Source organism: Melozone crissalis, unplaced genomic scaffold (genome assembly GCF_028551555.1).
Source record: "Melozone crissalis strain CALT ecotype California unplaced genomic scaffold, PUWL_Pcris_2 ptg000019l_1, whole genome shotgun sequence".
Lineage (NCBI taxonomy): Eukaryota > Metazoa > Chordata > Aves > Passeriformes > Passerellidae > Melozone > Melozone crissalis.
In genome coordinates this window covers 694923-710140 of record NW_026535797.1, presented here as the reverse complement: position 1 = coordinate 710140, position 15218 = coordinate 694923, and the positions used below count along the sequence as shown (strand labels likewise).

The 15218-nt window shown below is 51.3% G+C and overlaps 1 protein-coding gene across 20 annotated transcripts in view; it reads left to right on the top strand.

Annotated features, from left to right (window-relative positions):
- The window catches only part of JAKMIP3 (Janus kinase and microtubule interacting protein 3), a 47514-nt gene that overhangs the window by 13650 nt on the left and 18646 nt on the right, over nt 1-15218 (top strand). For 14 of the 20 annotated variants that reach the window (XR_008483042.1, XM_054276760.1, XM_054276758.1 and 11 more), the window contains exons 2-5: nt 6467-6609; nt 7473-7653; nt 8934-9431; nt 14161-14376. Coding sequence is in view for 19 of the 20 variants with exons in the window: in XM_054276760.1 (XP_054132735.1) it covers nt 7519-7653; nt 8934-9431; nt 14161-14376 (849 nt within the window). In the remaining variant the exon portion in view is untranslated. The remainder of the gene's footprint in view (nt 1-6466; nt 6610-7472; nt 7654-8933; nt 9432-14160; nt 14377-15218) is intronic. The other 6 variants (XM_054276766.1, XM_054276767.1, XM_054276765.1 and 3 more) reach the window with 1 other exon arrangement.

Genomic DNA, 15218 nt, shown 5'->3' with positions numbered 1-15218 from the left:
AGAGGTGAACTGCAGCGAGTCACTGTAGTGACCCAATGGGGAGCACAAACAGAGGCAGCTGTTGAGGTTCCTCTTTTGCTTTTTTTTTTTCTTTCTTTCTTTCTTTTTTTTTCCTTTTTTGTTAGTCTTGGTAAAAAATGGTTATAGAGTTCTTGTGTTGAAAATAGGATTTTCCCAGAGAAATGGATCAGAGAATCCCAGACTGGTTTGTGTGGGAAGTGACCCCAAATCCCCCCCAGTGCCACCCCAGCCATGGCAGGGACACCCCCACTGTCCCAGGTGCTCCCAATGTGCAGCCTGGCCTTGGGCACTCGGATGGGGCAGCCACAGCTCCATCCTGGCTGCACCGCAGCGCCACAGCCTGGGGTGCTTGCACTGGAAATGTCCAAGTGAGGGTGAAGCCTTTTCTTCCCCGGGCTCTGGGTCTGCCAGCGTGCAGGGAGGCCTCACTCCCTCCTGCTGACTTATTCACTGAAGCTGCAGGGCAGAGCTATCTGCACGCCAGGCCAGCTCACTCCAGAGGCCCATGCAGCATTTCAGACCAAATCAGCTTGGAACAATCAGATTACAGCTGCAAAGTCCCCAGCCCGTGCAGGTGGTGCGTGCAGAGCCCTCCTGGCAGAGCTGCCCCGGCCAAGGGCAGCAGCACGGGGTCCCCTCCGTGCCTGGGGGGCCTGGGGGGCCTGGGGGCCGCCCCTCCATACCCCATGGGCACAGGCTCTGAGCTCTTCCCATGAACCTGCAGCCTTTCCTTCCCACCTGTGGCTCAGTCCCTGCTCTGGAAACAGGAGCTTTGCTCTGCCAGGGTGGGCAGGGCTCCTGGCTCAGCAGCTGGGAGGACATTTTGCTTCCAGGGCTTTATTCAGTCATCTTCCAGGGGCTGCTTTTGGTATAAAATCCTTTTTATAGTGGATCTTTTCTGTAGAGTTGGAAATATTTATTTAGCCAGTGCCTAAAGGGGCTCCGAGAGAGCTGGAGAGGGACTTTGGCCTGGAGAAGGGGGAATGGCTCCCCCAGCCACGCTGGGATGCTCCTGCTCTCCCCTAAAGCAGTTTGTGTTTATTCATGCTGTTGTTGCTCTGTGTTCACTGTTGTATTTCTGGGCTGAGTCAGTAACAGGGCAGAGATGGGCTGGCATCGGGAGGAGACTGGCAGCAAGTGTCACACAAAGGTCATTTAAACCAGGATATTTAATAATGAAAAATCAGGTTTGAAATAATCTGATCCTCAGTTTTCCAGGCTGCAGGAACAGCTTTTCACTGATGGACATCTCCCAGCTGTTTGCATTTGGGAGATTAATCAACTTTCCATTCAAATTCTTATCTGTTGCTGGGAAATGTCAATTTTTATCTTGATTTAGAGCTGGGCACACACCTACTGAGAAGTAAAGCACACTGTCAAATGGAAATGTAATTTTTGGATAGTCTGGGTCAGCCTAAAGAAAGGTTCCTACTCCCATCAGTGTCTTGTTCTGCTGCCCAGTTCCTCACAGCTGAATTGAATGATGATGAAACAGTCTGGAAATTAACCTTAATTCTGAAACCCAAAGCACAGTGGGTTTGTTGCCACTGTTGAGTCTGTTATTTTTCAAGCTCATTTATAAATTGAATAAATCCAAGAACTGAAAATCTTTTATAAGAGTGTAGCAATTAAATACTGCCTTTTCCATGCTCAAATCCAGCTGTGTTGTGTGTTGGTGCCGAAGAGGGTTGGAGAGGTAGCATTAAATAGTTATTTAGGGATGTTAATAACATGCTTAAAATGTTTCCATCAAGTGCCTTTGGATGGTGCGATGCCATCTGTGTTACAGTTGATTTAGTTAATTACACAGGCATGGATTCCTCGGGAGAAGGGATGGCATTGCTCTAACAGCTTGTTTGTGAGCAAGGGGAGGCAGTGACGCGCTATTAAACTCGTGGAATTGGGTCTGAAATATATTCCTCACTAACAGCCCTCCCCAAATTACTGCTGCAGCCTAACAGATCGTTTGGATGGGTGTGTTATTGGAGCTTATTGCAGGAACTCCAATGGGTTTTTGTACCTTAAATATTGGGGGTTATCTGGGAAAAAGGGGAAATTGCTTTCCTACCCAGTCACCTGTTTTAATTAATTATTGCTCTTTCTGCAAATTAGCCCTAAGAGCTGTACAATTAAGCAGGTGTCCTGCAGTAAACTGTACCTGCTGAGATTTACAGCAGCTGTGCCTGCCAGTGCTGTGTTCAGAGACTGAGCTGGGACCCTCAGCATCACCCAGTGCAGCCCTGGCCCTGCCCAGACACCCCAAACCCCACCTGGGCACACCTGGAGTGCTGTCCAAGCTCTCCTGGAGCTCTGGCAGCCTCGGGGCTGTGCCCATTCCCTGGGGATGAGCCTTTCCCCAAAACCCATCCAAACCGCCTGGCACAGCTCCAGGTGCTCCCTATGAACCATAATCAGCTTCATAATTGACACCCAAATATGGTTTGCACTTGGAACAAAACCCAAAAAAGCTGTGTGAGAGTTATGCTGAGGAACCAGAGGGTGGATTCCCATCCCTGGGTGTGGCACAAACAGGGAACCTCACACACAAGGAGAGGCTGCAAGGGTAGAGCTCACAAAGGACACGATCCGCCCATCAAGGAGTTAAAGCCAACAGCGGTGCAAGGATTAATCTTTGAGGAAAAATCCGGGTCAGGGGGGATTTGACATGTGTCTGTTGCAGCTGCTGCTGGAATCGATCTAATCCTCAGCCAAACTTTGGCCGGGCCTCCATCTGCAGGGATGGCAGGCCTGGGGGCTGAGGGCAGGGTTATCTTGAATTTAAAGCAGATGTTATTTCATGAAAGATGGGTTTCAGAGCCCACTTCACACGGGGAAGCACTGCTTGGTGGTTTATTTCCCCTCTGGAAATGGAGACTTGCTCCACAGCTGTGGGTACCAGGGTGTGTTACCTTGGCATGTGGGGAGCCTGCAGCTCCCTCAGCAACAGCGGGGACAGTCAGATGGGCCTCTCTGCAGGTCTGGCTCGGGTCACCAAAAATAATTTTAAAACTTATTTTAAATTTAAAATAACTTAAAAAATAATTTTATCAAATTAGTTTCAATCTAAACCGCATAGAGGAAAAAATAAATCTTCATAGAATGTCCAGGGAAGGGAATGGAGCTGGGATCTGCATGTGAAGGGAATGCACAACAGAGCCCTCCCTGTGTGCAGGACAGTTCCTGTCTTGGCGTGCTCGCTCCTTTTGCCATGCAATCCCAACAGGTTTCCTTCTCACCTTGAGCTGAGTGATGCACTGGTTATATGGATAAATGACAAATGTTTACGTGGATATATGACAAATGTTTCTGTGGATATATGACAAATGTTTATATGGATAAAGCCCAAAGCACAGCTCCAGCATGGGACAGGATTACATGGCTTAGCATGAAATTCCTTTTCAGAGGAAAACTCATTTTCTTGCATTTGGATCTCTAGGCTGGTGCAATCCTAAATGGAACGTGGATATTACTCATATGAAAAAATGTGAACTCAACCATTACATTTTTTTCTATCATAGTATTTCAAGGTGCACCAGAGGCTCAAAAAGGTTTGTTTAAACTAATAAATCAGAGCAATTTGTCAGAAACAGAGAACACCAGTGCTCGCAGGGCTGAGCAGACGTTGGAAATGTTCCATATTTGTAGGAACAGCGTTCTGCTTTCAAATATTGGTACCCTGGGTAGGGATTAATTCACTTATTTTTAAGCATGGTGAAACATTCATTTCTGCAGCTACTACCTAGAAAACACATTTCCCAATTAGTCTTGATGTCTGAATTGCGAGTCAGGAGGCAAAGGGAGCGCTGAGCCCTGCTCAAGGCAGCTCTGATGCATTATTGATGCTGTTTTCAATATCAAACATGCCAGGAATCAGATGCATCATCTATTCTCCCAGCATCAGAAATATCATGGCCTTTCTGTTCTGTTACGGCGATGTGTCTGATAGCTGCCCCTTCTATGTAACTCACTGGAAAAATGAAGGCAAAGTGTCACTAAAGGACACCAAAGAACACAAGCTCACACTGCTGCTCTCAAGGTGAAGAAAAGGGAAGTTTATTTTCTGACTCCAACGTTTATAGATTTCCAAAAGTGACCCTGGATTGGAGGGTGACAGTGCCACCTCTCCAGTGACACTGGACAAACCAACAGCCCGTCAGCTTTCTCCTCATCCATAAAGGAGCCTCCTCCTGCCTGCTTCTGGCTCAGCACAGTGCTGCTGGATTGGAAACCTTTCTGTGCCATGGTTTTCTCCAGTGTTTGTGATAAATACTGGCCTGGCAGCTGCCCCGGGTCCCAGCTGGTCCCTGTGCCCAGGGCCACTCTGGTGGGGGCACAGGCCATCACTGTCGTGGCCCCGACAATGGCACTTGTCCCCCTGCACACACACACACAATGGCACTTGTCCCCCTGCACACACACACACAATGACACTTGTCCCCCTGCACACACACACACACACATACACACACGCACACACGCACAATGGCACTTGTCCCCCTGCACACACACACACACACACACACACACACACACACACACACAATGGCACTTGTCCCCCTGCACACACACACACACACACACACACACACACACACACGCACAATGGCACTTGTCCCCCTGCACACACACACACACACACACACACACACACACACGCACAATGGCACTTGTCCCCCTGCACACACACACACACACACACACACACACGCACAATGGCACTTGTCCCCCTGCACACACACACACACACACACACGCACAATGGCACTTGTCCCCCTGCACACACACACACACACACACACACACACACGCACAATGGCACTTGTCCCCCTGCACACACACACACACACATACACACACACACGCACAATGGCACTTGTCCCCCTGCACACACACACACACACACACACACGCACAATGGCACTTGTCCCCCTGCACACACACACACACACACACACACACACGCACAATGGCACTTGTCCCCCTGCACACACACACACACACACACACGCACAATGGCACTTGTCCCCCTGCACACACACACAAGGTCATGGCTGTCGCTGGGAGCAGCCGTGCCCTGCTCAGCCCTGCTCCCATTCTCAGCCTGGGAACAGCAACAGCGAGTCCAGCTCTGCTGGCCCCAGCACCACATATACACATATATACACATATATATACATATATAAAAATATATAAAATATATAAATAAATAAATATATATATGTATATACACACACCTGGCTGCAGCCTCGCACCTGGGCTCTGCCATCCTTCACCACATCCCCACTGCTGTGCACAGGGAAGGCTCCACCATCACCTCCTCGGGGCTGGACATTTGTGACATTTGTGACATTTGTGACATTTGTGACATTTGTGACAAGGTTTAGTGGGCACAGTGCTCATTCCTGGGCTGCCCTGTGCAGGGCCAGCAGTTGGAGTTCAATGATCCGAGCAGCTGCTTGTCATGAAGTGTGTCAATTCACACCATTAAACCTTCATAACATTTTAAAGAAAATTAAAAAGCTGCAACACTGTAAGTATCAGGATATGTGGTTCTACAAATTGACCTCAGACACAATTCCCACCCAGCAAACTCTGCTCCTCAGTACCAGCTCCTGAGTTTCTTTTCTGTAAGCACACAGATGTAAATTCTCACAGCTCTGTCAAAGGAATCCTGACAGCAATTACTCTCTCAAATCCCTGTGCCATTCAAATGATGATTTGTCTGCCATTCATGTGGAAGCAGTTTAGGCTTGTTGGTTGCTAACCTGGCTCGCTCTGCCCCTGCCTTTGGAGGGAATCCTCTAAGAAAATAATTGTAATGTGCACAAAGGGCTCCTTTGCTGCAGCAGGTACAGCTCTGTGCCTGTGGCTACAGGCTGCCCCATTTTTTATCAGTAAAGAAAGGGGGCTTTAAATCTGCATTGGTGTGTTGTGTCTGCTTGCACAAAGCAGCACGGATCTTAAATGCAAAGAGCATGTACTCATGTTACAGATTTCTCAGGCAATATCTTTAAAATTTAATTCATTTCTATTTCTTTGCCCAATCAAGCATGTTTCTTTTTATAGAAACTTCCAGGCTACAAAGTCAGGCACCAGGCTGAGAAACAGCAGAACTGAGATTGTTTGTGCCACCTTGGTTTGGACAGTTAATACCAGGAGTGTTATTTTATTTCCCACTTGTGTCTCTAGGTCTCATCCTCCATGCTCCCCTCTGACCCAATGTCCTACATGATTTCTCTGGCTCTCAGCAGCTCTGCCCTCTGCCAGCCTTGTATCCCATTTTTGTACCCCCAGAGCAGCTGCCTCCCTCGGCTCTTTTCTCCCTGGCACATTCAGGATTTTGCTCCTAGAGTTCAAACCAGGCTTTTTTAAATTATGCTGTTGTTTGGAGGTTGGTTCTGTTGCTGCTTTGCTGCTGTGATTGATGGTTCCTCTCTCCCTGCAGGTGCCCTGCCCTGCTGAGCCTGCACAGGGACAGGGACAGGGACAGTGCCTCTGCTGTGGCTGGGCCATGAGGGACAGAGCGAGGCCCTGAGGGTCACCAGCCAGGAGCACTGCCACCCACCTCAACAGGATTGCTTTGAAAAGGTTGGAGATGTTTTCCCAAATACGAGCACGTTTTGTGGTATGACCATCTGTGGTTCCATGATTCTGTGAAAATAGAATAGAAGTAAAATCTTCCCAGTGGTGGCTGCCTCTGAGCTGTGGCAGGGCCGGGGACTGGTGGGTGGATGTCCCTCCTGAATTCCCCATCCCCTGCTCTGTGTGGGTTCCACATCCTCTCCGTTTTCTGAATTCCATGTCCTCTGTGCTGTGTGGGTTCCCTCTGCTCTGCGTGGGTTCCACATCCCCTGCTCTGTGTGGGTTCCCCATTCTTTGCACTGTCTGAATTTCGCATCCTCTGCTCTGTATCCATTCCACATCCTCTGCCCTGGCTGAATTCCCCATCCTGTGCCCTGTGTGGGCTCCGGGACTATAACTGTCCAGATGAAGGACCAGGACGCTGCCTGGCAGCAGGGTGCAGCTGGGGGCACAGGCCCTGCTCCCAGGGCACAGGGGATGGGCCAAGGGGCTGCAGCAGGGGAGGGGCAGGCTGGGTGTGGGGTGCACTGCTCCATGGATGGAAGGGCTGTCCAGCCCAGCTGGGATGGCATCCCTGGAGGGAGGCAAAGGCCGTGTGGATGTGGGGATTGGACTGAATGGTCTTAGAGGACTGTTCCACCCCAGCAAAGCCGTGATTGCACACTCGGCCTGTGATTGCACACTCAGCCTGGGCAAAGCCGTGATTGCACACTCAGCCTGTGATTGCACACTCAGCCCATGATTGCACACTCCTGGGGACGCAGCTCCCACCTGTCTCTGGCCGGCAGGTGACCGCTGTCCCTGTGCTGGGTGCTGTGTCCCTGGCCGGCAGGTGACAGGTCCCTCCTGTGTCTGTGTCCCTCCTGCAGGCCCCAGAAGATGTGAGCAGCGAGCAGCAGCGAGGGCCCCCTCAGCATGGCCAAGAGGGGCTCCAGCAGCCGCGCCAGGGGGGACAAGCCCGACGCCCTGGCCGCCCTGCAGGCTGCCAACGAGGAGCTGCGGGCCAAGCTCACCGACATCCAGATCGAGCTCCAGCAGGAGAAGAGCAAGGTGGGCAGCTCCCCTCCCTGTGAGCGCATTCGCTGTGTCCAGAGGGGCCAGGGGGGCCAGGATCGAGAGAGTCCGGGCCAGCTGACTGTGATTGGCCATTAACTAGAAACAATCACACCAAACCAATCCCAGATGCACCTGTTGCATTCCACAACAGCAAACAACCACTGTTTGCATTTTGTTCCTGAGGCCTCCCAGCTTCTCAGGAGGAAGAAAAAACCCCAAAGAAAAGATTTTCATAAAAAGATATCTGCGACACTTCTCTTGCCCTTTTACACTCATTTCGTTTGGGGTTTGCACTCAAGCTCCTCCAGACCGAGTGCTCACCCAGATGTGCAGTACTAACCCTCAGCTGTGCCCCCTGTGCTAATTCCCAGATTCCAAGGAGACACAGCTTCTCCCTCAGCCTTTGGGAGAGGGGCAGCAATGGGGCTGGAGCCCCAGCTCCAAGAGCTTGCAGCTCCTGCCCTCAAATCACTTCTCAGCAAGAGCAAGGAATGTTCATTTGCTTTTCCCCAGTTCTCCAAATCAGTTTCCACTGTGATAGACTTTGGGGGTTTTCAGTTCCAGAATAGAAATGTGTTACCCTGCAGGAACAAAATGATAATTTGAAATTTTCCATGAATTTGCATCACTATTAGGCATTTTAGACCATGAACCTGACACACAGGTATCAATAAATAGAACATCTGTTGATCCTGTTGCTGTGCCACAGCATTTGCAACTTTAAGGCAGAGGACTTTGTTTTCCTTCTCCCTGTCCTTCACAGCCACTTCTGGCCATGTCTTCTCTACAGTTTATGGCATGGTTTTAAATTGAAACATCACTTGAGCCTTGTGTGGTCAGGTACAGTCAGTTATTTCTGCTGAATAATTCATCACTTTAAAAAGCCATCTGGTAAAATGCAGCTGTTTGGGGCTTCACAGGAGCTTGCACAGAGATTTTTGTGCCCTGCCTGTGCACGTGCAGGTTTGGCCTGCCTGCCAGAGTGATGGCCTGGGCATCTGGTTTTTCCCTTATTTTGGGAGTAATGTGCCGTGAGAGCTTCTGCAGAATAAAGTAAGGACTCAGACTTGCTCAGAAGGTGCTGACTGATTCCTGAATGTGTATTAAACATGAGCCTTCAGTGAAAGGAAGGTCTTTGCTACCACCAGTTTGTAGGCACAGACATACCAGCACTGAGGTGTAATACTGTAAAGTCATCTGTACCATTTTTAAATGTATCATGGTATCACATTTGGTTGATTGAAAATACTATACTTTTCTGATTTTCCCTATAGGTCAGCAAGTTGGAAAGGGAGAAAAACCAGGAAGTGAAGCAGATCAAGGAGCACGAGCAGCACAAAAGCACAGTGGTGGTCACAGAGCTCAAAGTCAAACTCCACGAAGACAAAATGAAAGAGCTCCAGGCTGTCCGAGAAACTCTCCTGAGGCAGCACGAAGCCGAGCTGCTCAGAGTGATCAAAATCAAGGACAACGAGATCCAGAGGCTGCAGACCCTGCTGAACGCCGTGCGCGACGGGGCCCCCGACAAGGTGAAGACCGTGCTGCTGAGCGAGGCCAAGGAGGAGGCCAAGAAGGGCTTCGAAGTGGAGAAAATCAAAATGCAGCAGGAGATCTCCGAGCTGAAGGGCGCCAAGAAGCAGGTGGAGGAGGCCCTGACCATGGTGATCCAGGCTGACAAGATGAAGGCAGCGGAGATCCGGAGCGTGTACCACCTGCACCAGGAGGAGATCACGCGCATCAAGAGGGAGTGCGAGCGCGAGATCCGCAGGCTGGTACGTGCTGCTCCCTGCTCCTTTCCTCGTGCTCCTGGGGGGAAATTATCATAGCTGGCCTCTCTGGGCGGCTGTGGGGGCTCTGGGCTTGCTCCAGGTGTGTTTGCATTTACTAGTAAAGGGCAAAGTGGTTTTTAAAAGTGTTAGGATGTTTTGTGAGAGACTTCTTTATCCGTGTGAGAGCCCGTGGATATGTTCACATTAAAGGTTAGCAGGAAGAGCCCTCAGGCTCCTGGCTGGGCAGGGAAAGGCCACAACAGTAATGTGTCTTGGGTTATGCCTCTATTTCCTCACCAACCCTTCCCTCCTGATCCGCCTTGGTCCCTCCTGATCCACATTGGTCCCTCCCTTCTCCTGCCTTTGCTGGCTCCCATGAACATCCCATAGCGAGGCTGGGGAGGGTGGAGGGGTGGTGGTGCTTGGGAAAGGGGGAAATCCCCGTGGGAAGGAGGGAGGGAGGTGTGTGACCCACACCTGAGCCCCTGAGGGGGGCCTGGGGACACAGCCATGCCCTCAGGGTGTGTGTTTGGGTCTTGTCTCGGTCTCTGTGTGGTGTCACCATCATTCTGTGTCTGCCGTGCTGCTTCACAGCCTCAGTGTCCTGGCACAGACCCATCCAGGCCTCTTCTAAGTCATCAGCTGTTACCCAAACCCCAAATAAATTCAAAATGCCCAGCCTGGCCCCAGATGAAGGGCTGGCAGTGTGACCAGGCTGCAGAGACCCCCGCAGGACCCCTGCCCTGGGGATGCTGCACAGCATCACCTGAGCCTGAGCCCCACAGGGCCTGGCAGGGACTGGCACGCCAGCCCTGCAGTGTCCCCTGCCTTTATTGAGCCTCCTCTTCTCTCAGACTTTGGGCTGTTAAAGCTTTTCCATAGAATATTTTATTTGTATCAAGAGGATATTGAAAATAATTTACAACCAACTGCTCTATTGATGCTGTTCAAATATCCTGCAGTGTAAGTAAATTTTCCTCTAGCCATGCCTCACTGGTGCATTGATTTCACCCAGCACAGTGAATGGGGGCCTAATGCACATCCTAAATAAACTTGCTGCATCACGTGGGAAGTCCCCACTAATGGCCTTTAATGTAGAAGCTGTTAAATAAATATGGTCTTAGTTACAGGGAACAGAGTGGTTCAACGGGGTGTTATCTAAACTGCCTTTGAAAATCAAACTTTTTAAAGTTCCTGCTTGAAGGAATCAGATTGGCTCCCTGCACCAATGAAATGACCTGTTCCCATGGAGCAGGGCTGACAGCTCCCAGCACTGCAGGCAGCACAGAGAAGGCAGCTGGGTGGTTTTGGGTGGTTTTGGGTGGTTTTGGGTGTTGTTGGGTGTGCTCAGGCTGCTCTGGCCCCGGTGCTGTGCTGGCCCTGTGGCTGCTGCTCTCTGTGCCTGGCTCAGCTGGCCCTGGCTCTCAGCCTCAAGAGTGGTGCAGGGAGATGAAATCCCCCTGCAAAGGCCATTTTGGACAGCATCAGTCAGCTGGCAGGGGCCCCAGGAAGATGGCAGGGACAGGTACCCCAGCCAGGACCCTCAGCCTGGGTCAGAACAGGATGGCAATGATAACTTCGATGACAGAGTCACGGCTCAAAGGCTGGAGCTGCAGGAGCAGCGAGGAGCAGCAGCAGCAGCAGCACAGCTCCCTGAGCACGGTGCTGCTGCTCTGTAATTGGCACCAGCTGTGCCGGGGCTGCCTGCAGCAGCAGACACATAAATATTCATCAGGATTCCTGCAGCTCCGAGCGCAGCGGGCGCATGCAGGTGCTGGGTGGGTGGGTGGATGGGTGGGTGTGTATGTATGTATGTATGTATGTATGTATGTATGTATGTATGTATGCGGGTGGGTGCTCCTGCGCTGCCGCCCCTTCCCCGCTCGGAGCACCAGGGTGGGAGCAGGGACAGGAGCCAGAGCCTGGTCCAGCACCAGCACAGCACCAGTACAGCACCAGTACAGCCCAGCAGAGCCCAGCATGAGGCCAGGCTGGCCCTGCCCGAGGGCAGCGTGCCCACGGACCTGCAGCACTGCCAGTGAGTTCTGAGCACCCCTTCTGCCTTTCCTTCCTCTCCCCCCGTGCTGAGGCACACCTTTCTCTCCCATCCGTGCTGTCTCTGTCTGTCAGGGGCTGCAGGCACCAAACTTGGGCATGTGTCATGTATGGGAATGTCCTCAGGTGAGGGAAGATGTCAATGCTGAGGTTTGCTTGTGGTCTATGAAGGTTATGTTTAGGGATTTCTTTATTTCTGGAAAACAAGGCATTAGTGAAATGCTGTGAAATGTTTTGTGTTTTCTCATCTCTTTGTTCCTCCCAATTTCATGTGTTGCCTTTGTTGTAATATGTCTTTGTTTCTATATGAATAAGAATCAACTACCCAATATGCTGCTTATTTTAAACAAATAATCATTTGATGATGTGTTATCTTTTCACCTGTGCATCCATGTAGATTTCTCCTCATGAGGCATTTAGCAGAAAGACCTCAGGTGCTCTGCAGCACCTATGTCTTTGTTTCATTCTAAGTCAGCAGATGCTGCCTTCACTGACATTGTTGAAAGGGTTGTGAGTCAATGGCCCCCAAAATCCCTTTCATTTTTTCCATTTTGCTTTCCTGGTACCTGGCTGACCTGCCAGCACCTGCCCTGGGTGAGCTACATTTACAATTACTGCAAGCAAAGTCCTTGCAGTGACTGTTGATGCCTGTGTCATTTTTTTCCAGGTTTATAGACAAAGCAGAGATAAAAGTATTATCATAGCTCTTGCAAGGCAAAGTGTTCTTATTTCAAGCAGGCCAGGTTCAAAAACTGACCATTGAAATTAAATGTCTGAAATCCCAAAAACCGATGGCAAAAATCTTGTGTTTGTGGAGTCTGAGAGCAGCTGGCAGAGCCCTGAGGGATGGGGATGGGAGTGATTGCTGCCTTTCTGTGGAACCTCTGCCACTCGGGCTGTGACGGGGGGGTCCAGCGTGGGCAGCACCCCCGCCCAGCTGGGCCGGGATCAGGGATTTCCTCACTGGGCCGGGATCAGGGATTTCCTCACTTGGCTGGGATCAGGGATTTCCTTACTGGGCCGGGATGAGGGATTCCCTCACTGGGCCGGGATCAGGGATTTCCTCACTGTGCTGGGATCAGGGATTCCTTCACTGGGCCGGGATCAGGGATTTCCTTACTGGGCCGGGTTGAGGGATTCCCTCACTGGGCCGGGATCAGGGATTTCCTCACTGCGCTGGGATCAGGGATTTCCTCACTTGGCTGGGATCAGGGATTCCTTCACTGGGCCGGGATCAGGGATTTCCTCACTTGGCTGGGATCAGGGATTCCCTCACTGGGCCGGGATCAGGGATTCCCTCACTGGGCTGGGATCAGGGATTCCCTCACTGGGCCGGGATCAGGGATTTCCTCACTGGGCCGGGATCAGGGATTTCCTCACTGGGCCGGGATCAGGGATTCCCTCACTGGGCTGGGATCAGGGATTCCCTCACTGGGCTGGGATCAGGGATTCCCTCACTGGGCCGGGATCAGGGATTCCTTCACTGGGCCGGGATCAGGGATTCCTTCACTGGGCCGGGATCAGGGATTCCCTCACTTGGCCGGGATCAGGGATTTCCTCACTTGGCTGGGATCAGGGATTCCCTCACTGGGCTGGGATCAGGGATTTCCTCACTGGGCTGGGATCAGGGATTCCCTCACTGCGCTGGGATCAGGGATTTCCTCACTGGGCTGGGATCAGGGATTTCCTTCACTTGGCCGGGATCAGGGATTCCTTCACTTGGCCGGGATCAGGGATTTCCTCACTTGGCTGGGATCAGGGATTCCCTCACTGGGCTGGGATCAGGGATTTCCTCACTGGGCTGGGATCAGGGATTTCCTCACTTGGCTGGGATCAGGGATTTCCTTACTGGGCCGGGATGAGGGATTCCCTCACTGGGCTGGGATCAGCTGGGCTGGGATCCGGGATTCCCTCACTGGGCTGGGATCAGGGATTTCCTTCACTGGGCTGGGATCAGGGATTCCCTCACTGGCAGGACCCACCCACCCTGGTGAACTCCAGCCAGACCCCAGGGTTTGGATCCTGGCTGATCCCACAGGATGTGCACAGCCCCTTGGCATAGGCAAACAGGGAAGGAGAGCATTAGAGGTCACTGGGCATTTGTCATTTTAGCACTTTGTGATTTTGCATAATGTTTATTATGTGTAAAAAATCCTCTCATGGAAAAGGAATTGCTCACAAGGAAGACTTTTCATTAAAAAAAAGTTTAAAAATTCATATTTCTTCTAGGAATTTTGAAAATTTAAAGGATAGAGAGGTTTCAATATCTTTCTTTAAAAATTATTAATCCACATTTCCTAGAGGTGACATCCAAGCCAAATGCTGCAGAATCTCTAAAGTGTTTGAGTAAAGCAATCCAAGTGTGATGAGAATGTTTAATTTTGTTCAGATATTCTGAAGTGGTGATAGGATTTCAGACTGTTTCCCAATATTGCACTGCCAGCTGCCTGCTGAAGGAGGGGTTTCCTGCTGGGTGGCCCTGGAGAGGGGCAGTGCTGTGCCCGGTGCTCACTGTCACTGTGGTGGCAGGGCAGCAGTGCTGTGCCACCCTGGGGTGCTCATTGTCACTGTGGGTAGCAGGGCAGTGTGCTGTGCCCAGTGCTCACTGTCACTGTGCCACCCTGGGGTGCTCGGGTGCCACCGAGCCCTGTGTGACTGTGTTCTGTTCTCCTTGTAGATGGAGGAGATTAAGTTTAAGGACAGAGCAGTCTTCGTGCTGGAGAGAGAGTTAGGGGTGCGAGCCGGGCACGCTCAGAGACTGCAGCTCCAAAAGGAGGCTTTAGATGAACAACTGTCCCAGCTCAAAGAGTCTGACCGGCATCTGAGCAGCCCCAAGCGGGAACTTCCTTATGCAAGTGGTGCAGGAGACGCTTCAGATCATTCGGGAAGCCCCGTAAGCACTTCCACGTGGTTTCACATAAACGAGCGACCAAACGAGCGGCAGAATCTTGATGAGTGCACCCTGGAGCAAGAGCTGTCCCATGGCTGTGCAGGGCTCCCGAGGCGCCTGCTCGTGCTCTGGCTTTTGTGTGCCCAAACCCTTGAGATTTCCAATCAGACCTCGCCATGGGAGAGCTTTTGCTTTCTGTCTTTTTGTTTCCCGGTCGGTTTGGTTTGGTTTGGTTTGGTTTTGTCAGAAGGGTGGAATTGCTCTGTCCTTTCTCTCCTTTTCCTCACTGTGCCATGCTCAGCCACCCGCCTTAGTTTGACAGTTTGACACGACTGTGCCAACAAACGATGCAAATGCATTTCTCACCAAGTGCTGTTTGTGTGCGAGCTCTCGGAGGCGCTGGGGCTTGGGGAGCAGACGTACGAGGCCAGTTCCAGAGGGGATGGAGGCACTGCAGGGCAGCATGGAACCTGCACCCCAGGGCAGTGTCACTGCCAGCAGGACACAGAGCGAACCAAACACCTCCTAACCTGTCCTCTGCTGTTTGTCCTCTGCAACAGCCAGAGCATTGGATTGGAATCACCCCTCAAAGTGGCTTTTGCAGTGTAACTCTGGCCGCTCCTGCTGGGGCCCCCTTTGCCCAGAAGAGCCCTCGGGTAACTGCCCTCGTGCCTCTGACGTGTGCACGTCGTCCTCATTGCTGATCCTCATCAAGATTTCTTTTGCGACAGCCTCGATTGTCTCAGTACAAGTGTAAAACTTATACCTGAGCAAACCAATCTGTTTTATTCTTTGGCCCAAGCCTCTCCTGCACCTGTTGAATGAGGAACCCTAGACCTCCCAAA